This window comes from Anopheles coluzzii, chromosome 2, assembly GCF_943734685.1.
Source record: "Anopheles coluzzii chromosome 2, AcolN3, whole genome shotgun sequence".
Classification (NCBI taxonomy): Eukaryota; Metazoa; Arthropoda; class Insecta; order Diptera; family Culicidae; genus Anopheles; species Anopheles coluzzii.
In genome coordinates, this window is record NC_064670.1 from 31,718,530 (window position 1) to 31,741,904 (window position 23,375).

Sequence of the window (23,375 nt, forward strand, 5' to 3'; positions counted from 1 at the left end):
CAGGGCAGGTTTTTATGACCTGTCATCTGTTTCGAATATCAGGCCAGCCGGGGGGGAACCGAATAATTCTTTAGCCAAGCAAACTTTCGCCCCATTGCCCAAGCAACGCGTTTGGAGCGAGCGTAAAACAACGACATAAACCACTACGGCTCGATGCTTCGGCTTTTGTTCGCGCATTTCTGTCTGTCCCAATACACACAGCCAACACAGAAGGTAGTTACGAACACGTGGTTCCGCTACTTCGTTGCTCTAACATCCACAATAGTGGAGCTAATGAGTCGAAATGGTGCCAGCTAGAAGAATAAACAAAAAAACCCAAACCATGTTCAACAGTTGTGTACGAGCGCATTCTGGGTATTTCCAAAGTCTCTAGCCCAATGCCTGTTAGCCCTTCCCAGACGCTCTTTTATTATTCGAAATCCGCTTTGAATATACATACGCCACCCGACTGAAAGAAGGATTGTTCAAGCGCACGCGAACAGCCAATCGTCACCATCGTTCAAAGCAATCTAGTTCCCTCCCTGCCGGGTGCCAGACGGCAGTAGTAAAATAATGTTTCGTCTAAAAGCAGAATAGGGAGAAAAAAACATTCACAACAACTCCCCAACACGTTTACTATTGTAGTAAAAAAGGGAAAGCAATGGAAGAACAGCTTGCACTCAACAACTGTTGGATATAATGGTCCCACCAGAGGTACCATTTCCATTTGCACTCCATTGCACTGTCACAAAGTTAGTGTCTGCGATGTTGTTCGCTCGGCTTCCAAACGAAAATGCACCGACAATGCAGTGTTTGAGTGTGTGTGTGTGTGTGTGCGTGCCGTTGCTATTGCTCGTTGCTCCTTGGCGTCATTGCTTGAGGCGAGAGTGGCGTGAGAGGCGAACTATCTGCTGACAGCGCACGCTAACAATGCGACGCCGTGCCCACCCAGACTGTCGATGTGTCATTCATTTCCAACTGCATAACGGTAGCAGCTTGCTCCAAAGCGCGACGCACCGACTGATGCCATGCTGGCATGAATCTCCTAACTCCGATGTGTTCCGTTTCACCGGCCACGGCTCAACTACTTTCGAATAGAGAGATACTATGACCACTTCAGTCGCAAGCCATACAACCGCTCCTGCCACAGAGCGTGGTAGCATATTTGTTCGCGCGGTGCAACATGATGATGCTGGCTTTCTGTATTTTAGCAAAAAAAAAACCCTATTTATCAGTTCGAAAACTGTTGGAGCGCACGAGATGCGGCGTTTCGGGTTCGGAATGAAGCGCAAGCATTCGTATCATACGGGGATCAATAGCGCATGCAGAGGAAGAAACATGACTATCGCTACAGCGCCAAGTGTTCAAGGTTTTCTTTTCTCTACTAACCCACAAGAACTTTTCGATTGCGCGAACGGCGTGATTTTCAATGAATGCATACGTACTTCATCTTGGTGCTTCTTCGGAGGCTGCAGCTAGATCTGGTTAATTGAAAACGGAAAATCACATCCATCTACCGGAAGCCCAAGCAACAACCACTAATAACAGCAAGAAGTGCAAGGCGTTAAGAGCAGATAGCACCGAGTTCATACATGCGTTAAGGTTCATTTGTCGAGTAGGTACCAAGGGAAGCTTTCTCGCAAGCTTTCCACCAGCAACACGGGAGCGAAATGTGTGGCATTATTTGTACTTCGAGAGCATCCAGGAACCTTCAGTGAGGGCTAACCATTCATATAAAACCACGCTGGCGTTCGGTAATCCTTCCCCCGGTGCACTCACGCTGCTCTGTTACGATCAATCGCTTACAAATCCATCATTCCTGGGGCAAGACGTTTGGTGATAGCGTTTCGGTTTAGCTTCGCCACAATAAAACGCTTACGATATTCTGACTGTCGACAAATAATCCATATGCTTTCAGCAGCTCTTTCCTTCCTTAACCGCCCCCAATTTCCGGCCACAAGTCCGTACAACATCAGGTTTACTGCTATTGACTCGATGAAGTCTTTCCCGCGCAAAGCAATAAAATTCGTTTCATCCCTTCCATTCCATTCCATTCCACTACCAACGGTGCGCGGCGGTCGTGCGTTTGGTGAGTCCTTTTTGGCGCATAAAATAAGCTCCAACACACATACACACACACACACACATACAAATGTAGAGACACATCATCACCATCGCTACCGATTCAGTATCTTCGACTGGGGGGCGAATGGTATTGAAATTTAATGGAAAGCTTCTACCCATCCGTGTCTGAGCCAATAATCATAAAAAACCTGCCCGAGCGCTGACGCTCGGGTCGATACGTGTACGTATCTGGGATATGCAGGCACTGGGTCAGGTACTGGGGGGGGGGGGGGGGGCGCCGAACCTCGTCTTCCCTGCGCTAGCCTAGCACGATGAGTGGTCATTAAATTTGATGTAGCTTCCGATCGGCCGCCTCCAGTTTGCCGCTCTCGATCTTTTCCGAGTGCCGGCGGGATGCGCTAAATTGGATCTAGATAGGGTGAAAGCAGTTTGGAGATTTTCCTTTTCTCTTTATGCCTAGCCGAGCTAGGGCTTCCAATTACAGAACGCGAACCCGGTGGCACTATGCTTTATATTCTTTGCGGAAGAAATTTAAATTTTCCATTAAAGCACCAGCAGGGTGGAATGAGCGATCGTAAAGCTGTCGAACTGCTTGCTTGCTATATTAAACTGATGATTAACGAACGTCACTTACCCCATTCTTCTCGCAGACGCCGCCAGCGTTCTTGAGGTCACCGGTCCAGGCCAGCCCGAGTGTGCCCATCTCGAAGTCGCGGTAGGTGAACATGTACGCCAAGCAGAACGCGTCGTAGTCTTCCTCTGTAAAGAAAAAAAAAAAAAAGATTAGACACACAAAACAAACATTGTTGCCACGGGTGTAGCTTTATGTTTATTTCAGTTGCTGCTACAGAATTTTTGTAACTGTCGCTCGCGTATTCAGGGTTCCGCCGATCAGTTCAAAAATTGGTCTGTCTTTCTTCGTATATAAATTGCAACTAAGCGTCTTCAATGGCGCTTTGTTTTTCACCAGCTGATCTACTTGACCCTAAGTAACCTCGCTTAGCGACCTTTCTCGAACTTTTCCCTTATTGGTTATGTTTTTCAACATAGCCAGTTGTTTCATATTTGGGATATATGTTCGTCTTTATCTAATCTTTATCTTTATCTAACAACGCCATCTGGAGTTTCTTTTGCGAATTATTCGAGCTGTCCTTGACAGCTCGTTGTTTTGTAAATATTACGGCAGCTAATCTGCACGAGGTGCACATCGTGCCAACACCCCACCCCGTAAATCCTTAGTAAAGCAGGATTTACTCAAATTCTGCACGATGTACATATTTCCGGCTTTCGATATGATTTTAGATATCGCATTAGCGTTCGTTTATAGACAGCCACCTCCCTATCCTGCCAGTATAAAAGTTGTGTTGTTGGCAGCCTCTCCTGATTCTCAACGCGTGCTTTGTGCCTTTCGTATTTCTTATTCATACGATTTCGCATCCCTACGATCAACCCAGCGATCAACCTTCTCCTATCTACAAGCGGTGTTACTTTTCGCCGATTTTCTCAACCGATTGCTCGTTTGTTGGAGACGCTAACCCGTCGGCATAAACGCGTTGCGTTGTTTGACGTTTGCTGCTTGGGTCGGAACCGAAGCCAGGAAGGTGCGCGCTCTTTGTATGCGATCTCCACGGTGTACGGACGTGTGTGTGAACCAGAATAATTTGTAACCCTTTAGAACTATCTGAATTACCGAAATACAAGAACTTTTACTTCGTAAATACAACAACTGGCGACGAGAATACCACGATGTCGAAACCACCTGCAAAAGAAAGCTCAGAACAATGGATAATTGAAATGTTCAACCAGCAAAAGCAAATGCTTGATCAGCAGCAGCAGCTCTTGAACAGTGTATTGTCGGCGATGAAAACAAAAAATGATGATGGATCGGAGAAAGCGATCGATGCCATTGCGGGGCAAATAAAAGAATTTCACCACACGGAGGATACAAACTTCGAGGCTTGGTATAGCAGATACGAAGGTTTGTTTCTTGACGATGCGAAGCGGTTGGATGACGGAGCAAAATTGCGTCTTCTTCTTCGTAAGATTGGCGTTACGGAGCACGAACGCTATATAAGTTCCATCATGCCGAAACAACCGAAAGACTTCGATTTCAAAAACACCGTGGAGAAACTGAAGAAACTGTTTGGAGACCGTGAGTCCATCGTGTGCAAACGGTTTAAATGCTTGCAGCTAGTGAAAGAGCCTCACGAAGAGTACGGAGCGTATGCGTGCCGCGTAAATAAAAAGGTTGTTGAGGCGAAGTTGGCGGGGATAGCAGAGGAGGAAATAAAATGTCTGTTGTTTGTCTGTGGTCTAAAACGGGATGCGGATGCTGATGTACGAGTTCGGCTGCTCTCAAAGATGGAAGACAACAGTGAAATCACGTTAGATCAGCTAACCGGTGAAGCTCAACGCCTGCTTAACCTGCGCCAAGATAGCAACCTTATCTCAAACACTGCGCATGAGGTAAACGCAGTGAGAAAGAATGAGACGAAACAACAAAACATCAAAGGAGGTGGCAAGGAAGCGAAAGCAGTAAGTTGCTGGTTGTGCGGAGGGCAACACTTTGCACGAGAATGTTCTTTTACGTCACACAAATGCGAGGACTGCAACGAGATAGGTCACAAGGAAGGATTTTGTGAAACGGCGTACCGTAATCGTTCTCGCTATCGCAATAACAAAGCGAAGGTAAGGGTGGTGACAGTGAACAAAATCCAGGCTGGCCGAAAGTATGTCACTGCTGCGCTAAACGGACGCGAGCTGAAACTGCAGTTGGATACCGGTGCAGATATCACCATTATATCGCAAGGAAAATGGCGTCAGATAGGAGGTCCCAAATTGAGTCCAGCATCCGTTTCAGCGAGGACAGCTAGTGGAACACCGCTTAAGCTACTAGGTGAGTTTTGTTGCAAAATGACGATTAACAAACAACAGAAAGAAGCGTTAGTTCGTGTTGTAGAAGAGGAACTGTTACTTTTCGGAGCAGACAGTATGGATGTTTTCGGGCTTTGGAAACAGCCACTTGATGCCTTTTGCAACATCGTTGGGTGCGTTAAAGATGCCGCAGCAGCTGTGATTCAGCAATTTCCATCGTTGTTCTCGAACGAACTTGGTCGTTGTGATAAGATGAAAATTAGTCTACAGTTGAAGGATGACGTGAATCCTGTATTTCGCCCGAAACGTCCAGTAGCGTATGCTATGCAGTCGATGGTTGAAGATGAATTGACCAGGTTAGAGGGTAATGGCATAATAACACCCACTGATTCTTCGGAGTGGGCAGCTCCGATTGTGGTAGTACGGAAGGCGAACGGAACAGTCCGAATATGTGGCGACTATTCGACAGGTCTGAATGACGCGCTTCAGCCGCATCAGTACCCGTTGCCTATACCACAAGACATATTTACAGCCATTGGGAAATCAGCTGTTTTTAGTCAGATTGACTTAGCAGAAGCTTTTCTCCAAGTGGAGGTATGTGAAAGGAGCCGTGAGTTGTTGACGATAAACACTCACAAGGGGCTTTACCGTTTCAATAGATTGCCACCGGGAGTAAAGACAGCACCTGGTGCATTTCAGCAAATCGTTGACTCAATGTTGAGCGGATTAGAAGGTGTCGCGGGTTATATGGATGACATCATTGTAGGCGGTGCTGATGAGGAAAGTCATTTGAAAAACTTACGCGCAGTTTTGATTCGTATCGAGGAGTTTGGTTTCAAGCTACGGGCAGAAAAATGTTCCTTTTTGAAGCCCCAAATCCGATACCTTGGACATTTGCTAGACCGGCAGGGTATACGACCAGACCCAGCAAAGATTGAAGCGATTTTGAAGATGCCAGCGCCAACGCAGCTCAGCGAAGTTCGTTCGTATTTGGGAGCGATAAATTACTACGGTAAATTTGTGTTTCAAATGAGAGATTTGCGTTACCCCTTAGACCTTCTTTTGAAAAAGGGCGGAGAATTCCAGTGGACAGCTGAATGCGAAAAAAGTTTTCGCCGCTTTAAGGAGATTTTAAGTTCAGACCTTCTCCTGACCCATTATGATCCTTCCAAGGAAATTATTGTGTCAGCGGATGCTTCATCAGTAGGTCTTGGAGCTACGATCAGTCATCGGTTTCCAGATGGTAGCATAAAGGTTGTTCAGCATGCTGCTCGTGCTCTAACGAAGGTGGAAATGAACTACAGCCAGCCGGATCGCGAGGGTCTTGCAATCGTGTTTGCAGTAACAAAGTTCCACCGCATGTTGTTCGGACGCCGCTTCATCCTCCAAACCGACCACCAGCCGCTCCTTAGAATCTTTGGCTCACGTAAAGGAATTCCCTTGTATACTGCAAATAGACTGCAGCGCTGGGCATTAGCACTACTTCTTTACGATTTCGCAATCGAATATGTTGCGACAGACAATTTCGGAAATGCCGACATACTGTCCAGGTTAATGGACCGACACGAGAAACCGGAGGAGGACTACGTCATTGCTAGTATCCAGCTAGAGGATGATATTAATCATCTAGTAACCAGTGCTACTCAAGCCCTACCGTTGAACTTTAAAGATTTGGAGCGTGGTACACAAGCAGATCCTTTGTTAAGGAAGGTGTTCCAGTTCGTCCAAAATGGTTGGCCAAAGGGTGAAGAGAAGACTGAAGACCTAAAGCAATTCTTCGCACGACGAGAGGCCTTATCTACGGTTGGAAAATGCCTCTTATTCGGAGAACGGGTAGTAGTTCCCGCGAATCTTCGGAATCGAGTGTTAAAACTGCTACACAAAGGTCATCCTGGAGTATGCCGCATGAAGGCGCTTGCAAGAGGGTATGTGTATTGGCCGAAATTGGACAGCGAAATCGAGAATGCAGTGAAGACGTGTCAGTCGTGTGCAAGTGCGGCGAAATCTCCAGAGCATTGCACACCAGTAGATTGGCCAAAAACTACAGGCCCCTGGCAGCGTATTCACGTTGACTACGCTGGACCTATGGAGGGAGAGTATTATTTTCTGGTTGTAGATTCCTACTCGAAATGGCCGGAAATAATACCAACGCGTCAAACCACAGCACAAGCGACAGTTCAAATGTTACGGGGATTGTGTGCACGGTTTGGTATACCAGAAACTGTCGTAAGCGATAATGGAACACAGTTTACAAGTTCGGAGTTCCGTGACTTTTGTATGGAGAATGGTATTCATCACGTGCGGACTGCGCCATACCACCCGCAGTCAAACGGCCAAGCCGAAAGGTTTGTTGACACGTTTAAGAGAGCGGTCAAGAAGATTCGGGAGGGTAGAGGTGAGATGCACGAGGCTTTGGATGAATTTCTTTTCACCTACAGGAACACGCCGAATAGAATCTTGGATCAAAAATCGCCGGGGGAGATGATGTTAAATCGCAAGGTTCGAACGTCTCTGGAGATGTTGCGTCCATCATTTCGCGATATTCGACCAGCGGATCCAGTGGTGGCCGACGAAGCTACTAGGAGGAGTTTCTCCATAAACGACCGTGTCTACGCAAAGCGATACCATCGAAACGGCTGGGAATGGGTATCTGGAGTAGTCGACAAGCGCGTGGGTAACGTAATGTACATGGTCAAAATCGATGGCAAGACCTTGCGCTATCATGTGAACCAGCTTCGGATGCGTAATGCAGAGACCAACGAAGGGCGAACTCAGCAACCAATGCCACTGAATGTGTTATTAGATGCCTGGGATATGTCTGGAACAACGGTGTCAGCATCCTCATCTGAAACATCGGCAGCGACTACAACAAATCTTGCGGAACGTGAGATGACACCTGCGGATGGTACAGAAGCAAGCCTACGCCGCTCGACGAGAGTGAGGAAGCAGCCTGCGTGGTTGGAGGGGTATCATCGCAGTTAAAGCGGGGGAATGTTGGAGACGCTAACCCGTCGGCATAAACGCGTTGCGTTGTTTGACGTTTGCTGCTTGGGTCGGAACCGAAGCCAGGAAAGTGCGCGCTCTTTGTATGCGATCTCCACGGTGTACGGACGTGTGTGTGAACCAGAATAATTTGTAACCCTTTAGAACTATCTGAATTACCGAAATACAAGAACTTTTACTTCGTAAATACAACATCGTTGAATGCAAAACCACATATTCATTTGGTCCGTACACCTGTCCTGCAACGCGCATCGTGAAAACATAACCCTACTTCTGTTTGTGTCGGTGAGTGTATGTGTGCGTTCACTAATTTGTACATTCTTCTCTTTTAGAGTCGTTGTACGCAGGAATTGTACGTCGCTATGAAAGCACCGCACTAGCTTCTGTCTGGATGTGGCCCCGACAAAGCTGCCGAAACTGTAGGCCGACCATCTCAACCGGCTTCTATCGGTAGCCGGTACGCCAGTGCTGCCTATCTCGGGTTGTGCTGTCAGATCGGTGTGTATCGTTCCGATCATCAACTTTGGCTCCCCTTTCAGGAACGGCGGTATCGACTGTCCCTGAAAGTGAGCAAAAGTGTTCATTAATGAGGTGAAGAAAAGTTCTTGAGGCGGCCAACTTAGCTTTATGCTGCTACGAGTATTGGCGAACTCGTATTGCCTGTTGTCGCCTCCCGTCGCATTCGCCAATCCCTCCTTGCTCACGCTCGAACCATCTCTCGTCGCGCCTGCCGTCCAGCTGATCTCCGGTGGTTCTGGCTTACCGGCTTCACCGGCGCTTCGTGCCAGTATAGATTGCACCGGTGTTGTCGCTGGCTCTTCTTGGAGGGTGCTTATTGTTTCGATGGCTTGTTGTCCTTGTTGGTTTCTGGCGGACACTATGCGGAATGGTACCCTCGGTACCATGGATCTCAACGCATAAATGTTCGTCAACGGTTCTGCTCCTCCAGATTGGACCGTCTCATGAGGGAGCGTGTTGTCCCGCGTTTCGCAGCCTAGTTGTGTGCGTGCGTTGGCAGCAGAGCAGTTTTGTGGCTGGGAAGGTGGTTGCGCCGACGCGTGTTGTTCGGTACGAGCTGTTGCTTCCACGATTGCTACTGCCGCAGGGTTTGCTGGTACCGTTCCGATGCGCACTCTCTCAACCACTTCACAAACGTTCGCTGCTGCGTTACACTGCTGCTGCTCGCGTGCACTCTGCTTCATATTCGAGGAGCTATTTGCGAAAGATCGCTTCGATCTTTTTGCCTCCTCGATTTGAAGCATAATTTTTTCCTGTTTATGCTTCAGGTTCGCCATTTTAAGCTCGAATTCTTTCAGAGCTATTTCCTTCTCTAATTGTTGCACTTCGATAAGTCGTGCCAGTGCCGCTTGGATTCTCGCTTTTTTCGACGCGTTTGTGGTAGGGGGTATTTTTGCAGCTTGGATCGATGTGGGTACCCATTCTTCTGTGGACAGCTTCTTACTCGCTGAGGTTTCGCCCTCGCTATATGCTGCTCTTTTGGCTATTTTTTCGCCGTCGCAGCTTTCAGCTGGCTTCCTCGTCTTCGCGATGGCTTCCATTGGGGTTTTTGGACACCTCTTCTCCTTGGCTTCGCACTTTACCGCCTGTTTCACACACAAATCGCACCTCCACATACGGGATTCAGCTATCGCGGTGGTGCCGACACACGCGTATTGGTACCACTTATGGCATTTTTTGCACAGCACCATAGTCACGTTATTATGCCGCTCGCACCCACCACGATTAAAACTCGTACTCATCGCGACGAACACTGGTAGGGACTTTATTTTCGAAGAAAATATCGAAACAATTTTTGAATGTTGCCACGGGTGTAGCTTTATGTTTATTTCAGTTGCTGCTACAGAATTTTTGTAACTGTCGCTCGCGTATTCAGGGTTCCGCCGATCAGTTCAAAAATTGGTCTGTCTTTCTTCGTATATAAATTGCAACTAAGCGTCTTCAATGGCGCTTTGTTTTTCACCAGCTGATCTACTTGACCCTAAGTAACCTCGCTTAGCGACCTTTCTCGAACTTTTCCCTTATTGGTTATGTTTTTCAACATAGCCAGTTGTTTCATATTTGGGATATATGTTCGTCTTTATCTAATCTTTATCTTTATCTAACAACGCCATCTGGAGTTTCTTTTGCGAATTATTCGAGCTGTCCTTGACAGCTCGTTGTTTTGTAAATATTACGGCAGCTAATCTGCACGAGGTGCACATCGTGCCAACAAACATGTTAGAGTTTCAACGCCTGCATCAAGTAGCCATTGCTCCGAGATGTTTCTCGAACAACTGTCAAGTGGAGTGCAGTGAGGAAGTTCCTCTTTTCTTCTTTCGGCCGAACAACAAACATCTAAATTCCCGTGTGCTCAAGAAACTGTTCAGAATTTCCCGAAAGCATCACACCAGTGTTCCAAATTCCTAGTGGCTTGTTTTCCGCCGAAAAAAAAATCCCCCTCAACCGACCGAACCGTGTTGCACTGCCACCACCCGTTGTTCGAGTGTCGGCGCACTCATATCGCAACAAAATGCCGTCAACGTCATGCTGGTGCCAGCCACGCACATGCCCCGGAATTCTGCGTCGCGTGCCAGCCTTCACAGTGCAGGCCTGCCAGCGCTGTGTAGTGGTCTGGCCGCCCTGCCCTATTCCGGTGTTCTGCATCCGGCCGGCGCGCGTATCGCGCTTCCGTGGGTTTTTCCTGCGCGGCGACATACCGATCTCGCGCGAGTGCGGAACGCGCTGTGTGAAACACTTCATCAAGTGGCACACACCGCCGGAACAGCTCAACTATCAGCGCTTTCTGCCACTGTTTTTCGATGGGTAAGTAAGGCGCGCGGGTGGCTTGGTGCAGGGGCGCGCGGTGAGGCGTTAAATTCGACACTCTAACGAACGGGCATTGGGTAATAATTGCAGGTTGTGCGAGTCGACATTTCCGTACCGGGAGTTTGCACGCCACGGGGTGAGCGATCTGCTGATAGCCGGGACCGAACGACAGGTGAGTGCTGGGTTGGGGAGAGATCAGGGGAGGTGCGCTTTCATGATTGATGAATTGCAGCAGCGCAAGGTTCGGGCTTGTCATTCGCTCGGCGGGACGTTTATTATTCAGACGCTTACTGTGTCGCACCTCTGATTTATATCGCTAGCGAGGGTGAAATGTTGGTGAGCCTTTCCTGATGTGCAAACGAGCATCTACCACATAATTTGAGGGATATTTCACGAACCTTTCAGTTACTGTGGTCTTTTCAAAAAGCAAAACCAAAGCGTTTGCAAATTAGATCCTTTTTTCTGCGCGCATCACAAGGATGTTTAATTCCACGAGAGCTGTACGCTGTATGTAGCCGCTAGAAGGATTCCTCAGCAATGAAAACTACCCCGATTTCCACGTAGTACATAATTTCACTTCCCATGCTTGGGACGCGAAAACATTGCGAAAAAAACTTACTTTCCCCGCAAGAAAGCTTCATTCACAATCGGTTCTAATTGCTGGACACGACTGTACGGCGCCGCTTTATGCATACACTCTTCCTCCACGAGATTCAAGGTTTCAGTGTGTTCCAGAGGTAGAAAAAAAACAAAACTCGATGCAAAAAAAAAACGGTACCACGATGCCACACAAAGGATGAAAACGTCCAACTGTTGCACGCCGACGGCATTCATCTCTTCAGTTGGGAAAATGAATTGCACTAGATGAAATCCCCATTCCTAGCCGAGTGCGCACACTAAGGCCGTGTGTTTTTTGTCCCGCTTCCGGTGCGAATCATCCGCCCGGATCTTTTTGCCACATCGGTGTGTTGCATCAGTGGAGAAAGCACGCGTCACACGGCACGATAGAGAAAGGAAGGAATGAAGTGAGGCATCCCCCCAAACCTTCTGTTTTTTTTCGTATGAATAAGCGAAGACTGTGAAATTGCATTTCACAGCGCTGGATTGCGGGATGAAGGATGCTTTTCTCCACTGCACATTCGCGCAAGAGTATACTCCCCTGAGTGATGACGCTGGCAGACGTTAATGCAATCTGTGGATGTATGTGTGTGTGTGTGTTTGATGGTGTGCCACAAAGAGCCATGTTAGGCGGCCGACTGGACAAGCGGATTCGCGGTGAAACCAGACAACACCCGGTGGTTGGTTTAGCGCAAAATAGTTGAGGCAAGAGTCGTGCAGAAGCAACAAAAATATCCGTTGTACATTAGCACTGGGCCACACACACACACACACATACATATATATAGACAACCGGATGGACACGACGGATGCTTTTTCGTCAAATGGCTAATAGTGGTTTAGTGTGGGAGAGCTGTCACATTTGTCCGCTTCCGGTCCGGAGTTCGGTGTTAGTTTTGGAAGATCTGTTTTTTTCTTCTAATTTGTATGGAGCTTTCCCCCAGCTGTGGAACAAGATTTATGTGCACATTTTCGGTAGCGCACTTTGGGATTTTTTTCGCTACTAGCCACGATAATGCTCTATCCTCCGTTAGCGTTAGTTGTGTTGCATTGCCGGACGAGGAAAGGAGTAGACACACCCTCGCACGCACGAGCACTTTTGCGCCAGATAAAAACGTGTCCAGCTCGTCACTTGTTCGCCGTAGAGCGTGACGTGTGCTACGGCGGAAGCATTGCCTTTACCCCGTGTGGGGTCCAATATGGCCCATGCATTATGGCGCTGCTCCACCCAGACCGTTGGGGAAATGTGCTACGTTGACCATCGTCGCGATCGTTACTCTCTCGTCACGTGTGCCGTTGGTTACTGGCGACAACCGACATGGCGACAACTCGCTGACCTTCACGCTAACCTACCCGAGCGGCCGAAGCCGTACACACGTTCTTTGCGCTTCCTATTCCGGCCTGCTAGCCATTGAACACCATCATGGACGGAATGCGGACCCCGGGAGAACCACTCCTGCAGCACTCGAAGCGGACCAGCCCTCGCAACATTGCAACTTTCGGCTAACAATCACGTAGCCTTGCCGGGTGTCCGATGGGCATCGTAAACCCGTAAACCTGAAGTGAACGGTCCACGGCTATGGACTTTGTTGACCTCATTTACCTCGTCGTCGCCCCGGACGTTGCCGTGGAAAAGCGGATGAGATAGAGCATCATCATCACCTTCCGCACGGTCCGCTCAGGGGTTCAGGCGATGGCTAGATGAAGATGAGTTGTCGTTGGCACGTTTTCCAGCTAGTTGATATACTGCTGCCCGTCACCCGTACGGCGGAGGTGCATTTCTCGGCTGGTGCCGTTCTGCGTAGTGCATTTTTATGAGCAGACGAAAAATTAATACTGGGACCTAGGGACCTTTGCCGGGCTACGGTCGGAGATCACTCGACAGGCATATAAATAGCATAATGCTTGGGTGGAGCTGTGTGCAGAACGTTTCTTTTCATAGAGCATAAGCTACTTTGCAGTTAGATTGTGCTAGGGGAGTTAGAAAAGGAACATTCAGGCAGGATGATACGAAATCTTCAATCTGCATAACGGCAAAGTTAATTATTGTTTGTACCAATCGGCTTGGAACTGTGCTAACCAAAAGGAGAATCATTGCCAGCCTGCAGCACAGCAACCTGTCGAATGCAATTAAAAATATCCTTTTGAGAAATGAAACACTTCAATAATGTAGGGCAATTATACATCTTTTTCAACGGCCGCATCATATAACAAGTGTGAACAAGTGTGGTAAAGAAAACGATGCTTTACTCCTGCTTTCGATGCTATAGCACAGTTGGAGGTTTTTGAGATTACTTTGCAAGGAATATGTCATTTTTCTAAATGTCTTTCAGTAAGAATGTGGAATTGAATTTCAATTTCTCTTCTTGTGCGAGTGTCTTTCATCCCTCGGGTTGTGCAGTGCCGTTGAAGAGTGATGAGTTTTGTGTTCAATCAGCTTTGTCATCACGCTGCTACACATGGATTTATATCGCCCGGTGGAGTCTCTAAGATAAAGATCCAAAAATTCGCAGAACAAAAAACAGTCAGAAAACCAAATAGAATAAGAAATTAGATCAAACTTTTTCAACAAGATATATTTCGTAGAATTCCACCGTGAGGTAGGTTTTGGTTCGTTTCAGGGAGCCAAAGCAAAGCATCGTAACCGCAACCGCCACCGGTACATTTGCTGAAGGATTACGTTGTTCCCATACACAGACATACACACACACACACACATACAAACAAGTAAAAAGTCACAATCTTCGATTTCGAGGAAAGTTTGCTCCCGTTGAGTCAAATGGAATCGTATTTGCCTAAGGTCAACCGTTGCCAGCAGTCAGCGGATATTGGGGGCAGGCGGGCGGCATCCCGTTTGCCCAAGGGGTGGTGGGAGGAAAACTTTTGTGCGCACCGTGAAATGAGTATAACAATATTCAAATATTGCCACGATTTACATACAAATTCATCATAATGAGAGTTAAGAAATTGCAAAATTTGACCCTGTTCGGTACTTAGGTGACGCTGGTTGGCAACGAGCAAGTCGGGCACGGAATATGCGCACATAACAGTGACGTATAGATTCGTTTGTGTGTGTGTCAGAAAAACATACCACCCCGACGGTAACGATGTTCCAAGAGGCGCTTACTGTTTTTCTCTCTTCGTGGGAAACTTTAAATCAACCATCCGCCACCATCGGTGCTTGGATGATGCTCCCGGGAACGCCAACAAATAGCCGAATGGTGGTTTGGAAGAACGGCGAGATCCTTTATTCTTTAGATGGCAAACGGATAGCGCATTGGGGTGGGATCGTATTTTGAATGCGTCTTCTGTCTCTCGACCAAAGACAAAGATCGATGGCTGTGCGAATGAGAGTGGAGAGCAGGAACGCTCAGCGAGCAATCGAATCTTGAACCCACAGCAAACACACCGCACGGAGTTTCACTTATTTGCTCGCGAACGCTCGCTGCTACCTCAACTGTCGAACTTTGTGGCCCGGCTTTGGCCAAACTCTCCCCGCCCGTTTTGCCGGGAGTGAGCAATCACAATAATCCCAGGACGGGGTTTTGTAGGCGGCAGGGAGAGGACGGCAAAGTGCGAAACGAAACCACCTCCGTCAGACGCTGTGATCGCATAAACATAAATCATTTAATATTCAAATGAAGTTTTCTTTCCGCGCCATGATACGGCGCAAAAGCCTTCCCGAACCCCCTCCCCAATTCCGCGGAGGTTTCCGTGGCCATTCCGGTTCGCGAATCGCAGCACGCGGATTCACCACGGTATGTCTTTGTGTGGCTGAACGTTTTTATGCCGCCAAGGCTGGCGCACGACGGAAGCACACAGAAAGACCGTGCGACTCGGTAGTAATGATTCCGTCCGCTCCGATCCCGCTCCGAAAAGAAAGAAAGACAACATGCGTGGGAGAACGTGTCGGTTGGAGGGGGGTGAATTTATGCAACACGGGCAGGAGCAGCCCGTGGCAGGTAGGAATTAATGATTCAGCTGCATGCAAACTCATCATTCACAGGGCTTTCCGGCCTTCCATTCGTCAGCTCGGCGGGTGTGCTCTGCTGACTGTTCCGTTCCGTGGGGTGACGATTGACAGCGAAATTTAGCGCATTGTATCTGATTTTCGCTTAAAATAAACTTTTGTATGCTTAATTACTCGTCCCTCGGCTAAGGTGTGTGGGACCGTGCGCTTGTGTCGTGTGGCTTCACAGGTGTGTCTCTCCCCCCCCCCCCCCCCCTTCATGATACCAGGGGGTAGTAGTATGGGAATAGGGCACGGCTGTTGTGTGTGGAAACGTCACCGACGGGTTTCATTCAGCACATTTTCATGCACAGTTATATCGTGGAACTTGACTTTGAGCGAGCACGTGACGGTTATTCGGCCCTCTGCGCTACGCGCGTCAATAATTTCCCCCGAGTGCCGTCCACGGTTTGGAAATTGGAACGCACAGTTGCGTTTGCCAAAACATTATTGATCCAGTTTGGTTAGCGTACCTGCTGGAGAGTACGCCTTTCAACGCCCGCTTTTGGAAGCTGACGATCAGGGGGAAAACTTAAAATTAATAAACTTTAAAACCCCCTTCCCGCAGTACGGACCAGTTAACCGCCATGTCGCTAATGGGTAAAACTTTGCCCATTCACTAATACACAGCCGGCTTGCCGAAAGCGATTTTGCAAAAGCGTCAACAGCGCGATGCCGTCAATTCTGACAGAGCGGAGCGGAACTGAAGTCTTGAAGCTGCCAGCGTTGAGACGTTGGTTGAATTGCTGATTTGAGCTAGGAAGGAGAGGGGATGCTGGGATATAATCCTTTGGCTCCAGTTTGGCGTAAATTTCCCGCCACTATCCACAAGTGCCCTGCGCCAAGTGCCCTGGAAAACCCCCCGTAAAGCGAAAGCAAGATGGCCCGAATTGGAAAATTAGATTGAATCCTTTCTCCCGCGTCGCCTCTCCTTTTTGCCTGGGCGGCGACCGAGCTTGGCCAATGATTCTTGCCTCTGCCCTGGTTGGCTGTTTGTCCCTAGAAGCCCCTGGACGGTTGTTGTCACCGTGAAAGAGGATGGTGCTTGATTTTTACGCTCGAAAACAGCCGACTCAATGATGGTACATAATTTAATAAATTAATTTCATGAAGATTAGCGCGGAGTGGGGCCCCAGCCCAGCACTGCGGGAGCTGTGGAATTCTTGATGGGCTTGATGCTAATAATGCTGATGACGGCTAACGGTAGGGCCACAGCTCTTTGGGCAAAAAACCGGCGCCTCATCAACATCAGGTACTACCTCCTACGACGCCGGATGTCTGCCTGCGAGCGGTCGGCTTCATCAGTTGGTCAGATCGTTCGCATCAGCTCTGCATCACTGCCACAAGCTCCATTGAAAGTGTCCCAGCAGGGGGTGCAGCCTTTGCCGGTTACTGAGAGTGTTTCTGGTCCGACACCCGTGTCCCCTCCGAAGGCACTGGGGGCCAGCCCCGCCAGCCCCGCTCTCACTGCAAAGCCGATTTAGGCGGAGCGCCGAGGCAGAGTGTGACTGTCCGCAGGCAATGGATGAAAAAATTAATTTACTTTCAGAGGGCGGACGGTGCTCCACAGCAGCTACCGAACGTGCGCCAAGTGCCTAGATATACGTAGGAATCCGAGAAGCCAGGTTTCGGTGTTTCGGCGGTGAGGAAGGAGAATGTCGAAGAAGCAACCCGGACAAGGGGACACACTTGGGATTAGGCTTTAGTGAACCGTTCTACGATTAGATTATAATGAAGACCGCCCACGAGGCGGAGGGAGTGAGATAGGATTTTCTGGTCCTCGAAATGATACGCATCGCCATTGCCGTCATGCGGGGCGGACGAGAGGGTAGGGCAATCGACCCGTTCAAGTAAGGGGTGGTGGTGCGATCGTAATGATAGCGAGAGTGTTCTACCGCTTGTTTCAAACGACACAGTCGCTTGGCCACACAGGCCACACGGCATGAGTTGGTGGTGAAGATAAGCGCCGTAGGCTTTTGCCCCGATGCTCCTGTCCCGAGTGACGCAACGACGGCGCTACAGCCTCTCGCCAGGGCGCCGGTCCCCTACCGGGAGCACAATGCCTATAATTGCGGTCGTTACTTCCAACCGATTTGCGATGCTATCATAATCTCTTACATTTCCATTTCGGGCGTCCCCGTCCGGTGCGTTTCTGGGTGGTGATTACGGTGAAGGACTTCCAAAGATGAGATCGGAGTTTAGCTTGCTTTACTAACACGTTTTTATTTTCTTCTCATCCTTTGTTTCTTGTGGCGGTGGACCGCTGTGTGATTGGCATTCGAACACAACGCAACCAACCCTCCAGATATTCCAAACCATCCCCATGCTGATACTGCCAATGCGCGAGGCGTTGAACACGAGAAATCCGGACATTATAATTGCAACATTAAACGCGTTACAGCAGCTGCTGCGTGTCGGTAAGTGAACGTCGTAGGTTAGTAGTAGTCTCGGCAATGTGGCACTAGCTCGTCTGGAAGATGAGCATCTTGTAACGAAACTGAGGGATAGACAGTGTGTGACAGTAGTGCGTTGGGGGTCGTCTGTTTTGTCGTCTGACTCATCTCCGGTTGGCAAGCGTCACACAGCACAGCTCCCCAACGATGACAGCTCGTTCGCTTAAAGTAGCAGCCTTTAGTTTGTAGCATGGGAAACCAGATGCTGTGGTTTGGATCAAGGGGAGATTTCGTAGAGAGGAGGAGCCTAGATTGGCACGACGAAGCTCGTGCTTGTACGGTGCCAGTGTGAGCTCTGTCGGAGTGATTTCATTTTTATTTAACAACCGAGAAGATTGCGTTGATAATTGATACATTTGTAGTAGAGCGCTTAATTTCACAACATAACGTTCACAGCACAATCATCATCATGAGGGTAACATTTTGGGGTTTCGGAATGTTTAATCTATGAATGAGATGTGGCTTACAATAATGCTAAAATTGATAAAAGCCGACACACACTTTTTCTATGCTTGTCAAACTTATGCTTATATATGTACACTGCTTTCTTCTTTGGCCCAACAACTGTTGTTGGTCTTGGCTTTCAGTAACTTAGTTATTCTTGCGGAGCTTATAATAACTTTTGACACGCTTAAAATTCATTGCACAAGCATTTGTGTTTGTTTTTTCATATTTAAATACAGATAAAGACGTACTTTGGTTGCAAACAATATGTATACAAACCTTTAAAATGTGTCCAGAGCTAACACAAATAGTTTGTTGGTATTTATCTGTGACTCATACAACTCTTAAAATTCATGTTCGATTGATTTATGACTGATGAGTATTGCTCGTAGAACGTGTAAAACCTGAGAGCTTGCTCGTTCACAGTCGATCATTATACGGTACCATTGTAGTTTCTTATTATTGCAATATAATTGCACACCACGGTACCTCATCTTGTAAAGTAATGTAATAAAAGGCATACACACACACACACACCGTTTGTTCGAATCAACATTGCAAGTGTTCTTATGAAGCGTTCGATTGAAATCGTTGATGACCGATAGAGAAAGCGTTCGATTATCGTTCGAGTCCCATCAGCACACAAGATGGCATGGAAAGAGAATGTGCGAGCAAAGGTGGTTCTGCTGATGACTTTTACCAGCATCAGACACCATCAGTACCGCCTGAAACCACCAGCACCGTGCGGAGGGAAGAAACGGGCGAGGGTTTAATTAATTTTGTTTATGGCGAGTAAAACTGAAATTAAAGTAAAAAATATTGGCAGCAATCGAGGCAGTGCTCAGTCTGGGGAGGTGTGGGGCGTGCCTGCTGTTGCGGACGACCGACCCAGGAAAGTCAGCTACTTACTGATAGCGTTTTTATGGCCCCGGCACCTGTTGGGATTGTTTTAATATCTTGGAAAGCTTCGACAGTTTGCACCATCCTCCTGGGAATCCGGAGCTGCTGCTGCTACTTTACTCCGGGGTTTGCGCGGCCGCTGCATTAGCCCCTTCCTATCCTTGGTTCGTGGAAATGGTTTATCTGCTTTCTTTTGCCAGACACCCACCTCCCCCCAGGCACATGTACCACACCCAGTCCTGGCTGAATGCTATGCACGGACACACAAACCCTCTTGGGAAGAATTTACACACGTGCGAGAGGAAAAAAAAAGAAGAAAATCATTGCCCAGGTGCAGACGGCCGAGGGAGATAGGAAATTAAATTTTAATTTTCCATTAACGTTGAAACATGACAAACGCTGTCGCTTGTGTTGAGAGGTACTCCGGACTCCGGACACTTTACCACCAGTTTCGCTACCATGCTTTCCCTCTCTATCCTTTCCCGCGCTTGCTTGTGTTCCGTCAGTTTGTGCCAAATCATGTGAGGCACAAGGATATGATGGGCGAGTTAGTGGCTTTTGGGGTTTTCTTTCGTGCCACTGCCTTACACACACACTTCACTGTCAGTTAAGCGACTCGGCTAATTGAAACTCTTCAGCCCGGAGTAGCAGCAGTTGCCTGTGCCGAGCGTGTGCAGCAATAATCGTTAACGTGTAATTTACTTAAAACGTTTGTGCTAGATAAATAACCGTACGTGTTTGGCCGAAGCGGCAGCAGTGGAATACGCCCGGCAGGATGCTGCGATCGTGCATTTGGCCCGCGTAGCATTAATAGCAAACGATTTCTGCAGTAAGCTAGAGCCCGTTACAATTCATTTCAACCGTGCGCTAATGCCGGACATGATAACAATGATAACTAGATGTCATTTAATGTTCCGTCTAGCCTTATTAAGATATCTTTACCATGTCCTTGGTTTTCTGTTTTCACAATAAAAAAAAACCTTTCCTTTCTGCTTCTTCAAGCCCCCGTGGGTTGATGGTCCGTTTTGCTCCAACGAGGAGCGAAACTCCCCAAAAGCGCAACCGAAAGCGTTGGTCGTTTCGCAGAATTTCATACTTCCCCTTCACATTTTCCTTTGTCATTTCCACGAGCAGCCCTTTTCGCGGACGATTTTTGCTGAATGGAGCACACAATGCTGCAACCACATCACCGCAATAGCTTCGGGGTGGCTGAGTTTTCTTGCAATATTCTGCCCAACGTTACGCGCAGAAAATTCTGCCGGTTAAGGGAGTCAACTAACCGGCAGAACCGGTACCAATACCGTGCGACTGGTGAATGCTGGAATCGTACCCGTGGACTGCTGCCACGATAGCAGCAACGGCACGAAATGGTGTGCCTGGCGGGCGAACAGCATTCAGCCCTGTCTGGTCGTTCGGTCGTGTTGTGAAAAAACACACAAAAGCTCTTCCCAGGTTTGTGTTTCACACAACACACAAACGGCTCGTGCGAGGGGTGCTCGTGTATTTAGGGAAAAAGGGGCAGCGCTAAGATTCCATCGCGGCCACCCCAGGCACATGACCCCGGCAGTATTATTTTATGATTTTTACTGTTGGCCCATCATTATTTTACAACGTTTTACGCGCTATTTCTTGTGCGAGTGTGAGTATGAATCCTCTGTTTGGTTCTTGTTGGACCAGCGTTCAGTTCAAATTTGTAGAACAAATTTCTACCAGTATCGTGTAACCGGCCCTCGTTCACAACGTGTTCTCCACCACCAGAAGCAATCTTTGTGCTTAAACATTGCGGTGCGGTGTGAGATAAAATAAAAATGAATATTTCCCTTCGTACCGGCGCAGGTGATTGTCCAGTTGCAACCGTGCACTGTGTGCGATTGGTTGAATCACATTGCTTCCATATTACACCGAAAGTCGGAATAGATAAAATGCATGGAAATATGTGGTTTGCCTTTCCGTGCGGGCAGTGAAGGTATGGCTTGACTGGTTTCTCCTCCATTTCGAGTTTAAACCATCTGCTCCGAAAAAAAAACACGACCACACACGTCCCTGAACGAGAAAAATTGCACCACACGTGGAGGAGGGAAGGGCAAAGCACGTGCTTTGAAATAAAAACAACAAAAGCTGAACCAAACATCACATTCTCTCTAGGTAAAATGGTTCATAGAATTCAAAGAAGCAGCATAAAGCGAATTGAATGCTCAATTTTCCATTTGCAGTGCTGCACAAAAGCTGACTTGACGATATTTTTCCACTTCGAAAGGGAAATGTGCCAAAACGGGAGGGAAAAATTAACAGCCATCTGGGCAGTGCCAGTAGCACCGAAGTGCTTCGGCTAACGCCGTGTGCGATGCAAAGGGTCTGTAGCAATAACATCGCGGTAAAAATACGCAAACCAGCCAGAAATGGACAATTATCTTCGTTCGCTCTTTTGCTGGTCAACGCAGACTGGAATTGCAAGTGGCAAGGCTTATCAAGTAATGAAACAACCAGTTAGAACATTTCTACTCAGCTGTCGTTAGAAGGAAAACCCAACTAATGAGTTTCCCTCTTAAGGTCGGAAGGGATCAATGATCGATGATTGGTTTTTACTTCAAGCACGTATGGTACATACAGATGTCAGCAAGACTTGTATTTACCCTTCAGGGGGAAAACATACACTTTTTGGTAGACTTACACTTGGTTCCAGGAAGTTGTTGAAATCCTTATGTTTCGTTGAATGCGTAGATTAAAAAAAAAAAAACACTGTTCTTTTTTTTATTTTTACAGGACCATCGATCGGAATCGCTCTGGTGCCGTACTATCGACAGCTGCTGCCAATGCTGAATCTGTACAAGCAGCGGCGCGTTAACATTGGCGATCATATAGACTTTCGTGGCGGTCGACGGATTGGCGATGTGGTGAATGCCACACTCGAGCTGCTGGAACAGTGCGGCGGGCCCGATGCGTATCTCAACATTAAGTACATGGTGCCGACGTACGAAAGCTGTGTCTACAATCGCTAGATCAGTTGCAAAACATGTGTGTATAATTCAAAAATTGCAACATGACCAGCTAGCAACATATCATGCAAAAGAAATGTAAGTCTTTTTTGTGGTATCTTTTTGAATACATTCTCCTTTCTCCTTAAAAAGCAGAGTTGGTGCACTTCTCTTATTTGAGTAGTTAGTTTATTTATGTTGCTACAAATCAAGCAGGAACTGAAGCTTCATTTGGTAAATTCAAATTTGAAAGATGTAATAACGAATACATTTTTAGAAATCTTAGTTTAAATGATCTAATCGGATAGGAAACCTTCTATGACGCAGGCCTTGCTGGAACTGGTGTGTTTAGTAGACCCATTAGATTGCTAGCCATTGCGATTATTAAACTGTTTCCATTTTTAATGACATAAACAGTCAACCCTACCCAGAAAAGTTAGCGTAGCGCACAAACTTAAAGAATTCCATGCATATATTCATGCTCGGTAAATATCTTCGGAACCGTACCGGCACGCTTTGGAGACCCATACAGCAACGTTGTTACGTAAGTGCGGACGTTCGTGTAAAGTAAAACGGCCGTATATTATAAATCACAACCCAAATTGGATGGAAAATGGTAAATCATCATTTGTGCAATTTTCTATCCTATTACTTCGTTGCGTGCAGAACGAGACACGTGCGGTGGCAAGCGAAGCGAGAGAACGAGAAACCATCCCTGCCGGTTGGTTCGTTCGTTTGCGAATGCGGGTGCCGTCAAACGGAAACAACCAAATAGGATCAACCCTGTTTCGAGGCTTGCAATTGGAGAAAAAAAACCTCCTTACCACCATTGGCGAGTATGCAATTGGTTGCAAAAATGTGTATGTGTGTAGGAAATTTATTGGTAAATTGCAAAGTAAATTTGCATACATATTTTGCTTCTTCTCTCCGCTGGAACGTAATTCTGTGATACGGGGTTTTTCAGTTTCAAGAATAACTGGCCAATCATTGCTTGCTTTAAATTTTGTGTGAAAAGTGCAGTACACTGGATAGGAACTGTCTGCACAACAAAAGATGCATATTGGCAATTTTATATAATGAATTAAAACCAAAGAAACATGTTTCTGCAGTCGACTGCCTGTTATCGGTAGTGGAAATTGCTGTTGAAAAAATCCACACTCTACAAGGTCTTCGTTGCGTACGCGAACGTATAGAATTGGTATTTGATTT

At 47.5% G+C, this 23,375-nt stretch overlaps 2 protein-coding genes across 4 annotated transcripts in view; one reads left to right on the forward strand and one right to left on the reverse strand.

The window, feature by feature from the left end:
- The window catches only part of LOC120948706 (uncharacterized), a 175,032-nt gene that overhangs the window by 35,871 nt on the left and 115,786 nt on the right, over positions 1 to 23,375 (reverse strand). For all 3 annotated transcript variants that reach the window (XM_040365341.2, XM_040365342.2, XM_049610961.1), the window contains one exon: positions 2,699 to 2,823. In XM_040365341.2, coding sequence (XP_040221275.2) covers positions 2,699 to 2,823 — 125 coding nt within the window. The remainder of the gene's footprint in view (positions 1 to 2,698; positions 2,824 to 23,375) is intronic.
- Positions 9,411 to 22,323, forward strand: LOC120948707 (parkin coregulated gene protein homolog). Its single transcript, XM_040365343.2, has 4 exons — positions 9,411 to 10,764; positions 10,858 to 10,939; positions 17,700 to 17,811; positions 21,955 to 22,323. The coding sequence occupies exons 1-4, from the start codon at positions 10,472 to 10,474 to the stop codon at positions 22,188 to 22,190; spliced, it is 723 nt and encodes a 240-aa protein (XP_040221277.1). The 5' UTR covers positions 9,411 to 10,471; the 3' UTR covers positions 22,191 to 22,323.

Excerpts from the sequence above, each read along its gene's own strand:
- LOC120948707 (XM_040365343.2), top strand. The coding sequence starts at position 10,472 with ATGCCGTCAACGTCATGCTGGTGCCAGCCACGCACATGCCCCGGAATT. Across the intron at positions 10,940-17,699 it reads TAGCCGGGACCGAACGACAG|ATATTCCAAACCATCCCCAT; the intron begins GTGAGTGCTGGG and ends CCAACCCTCCAG. Across the intron at positions 17,812-21,954 it reads ACAGCAGCTGCTGCGTGTCG|GACCATCGATCGGAATCGCT; the intron begins GTAAGTGAACGT and ends TTATTTTTACAG.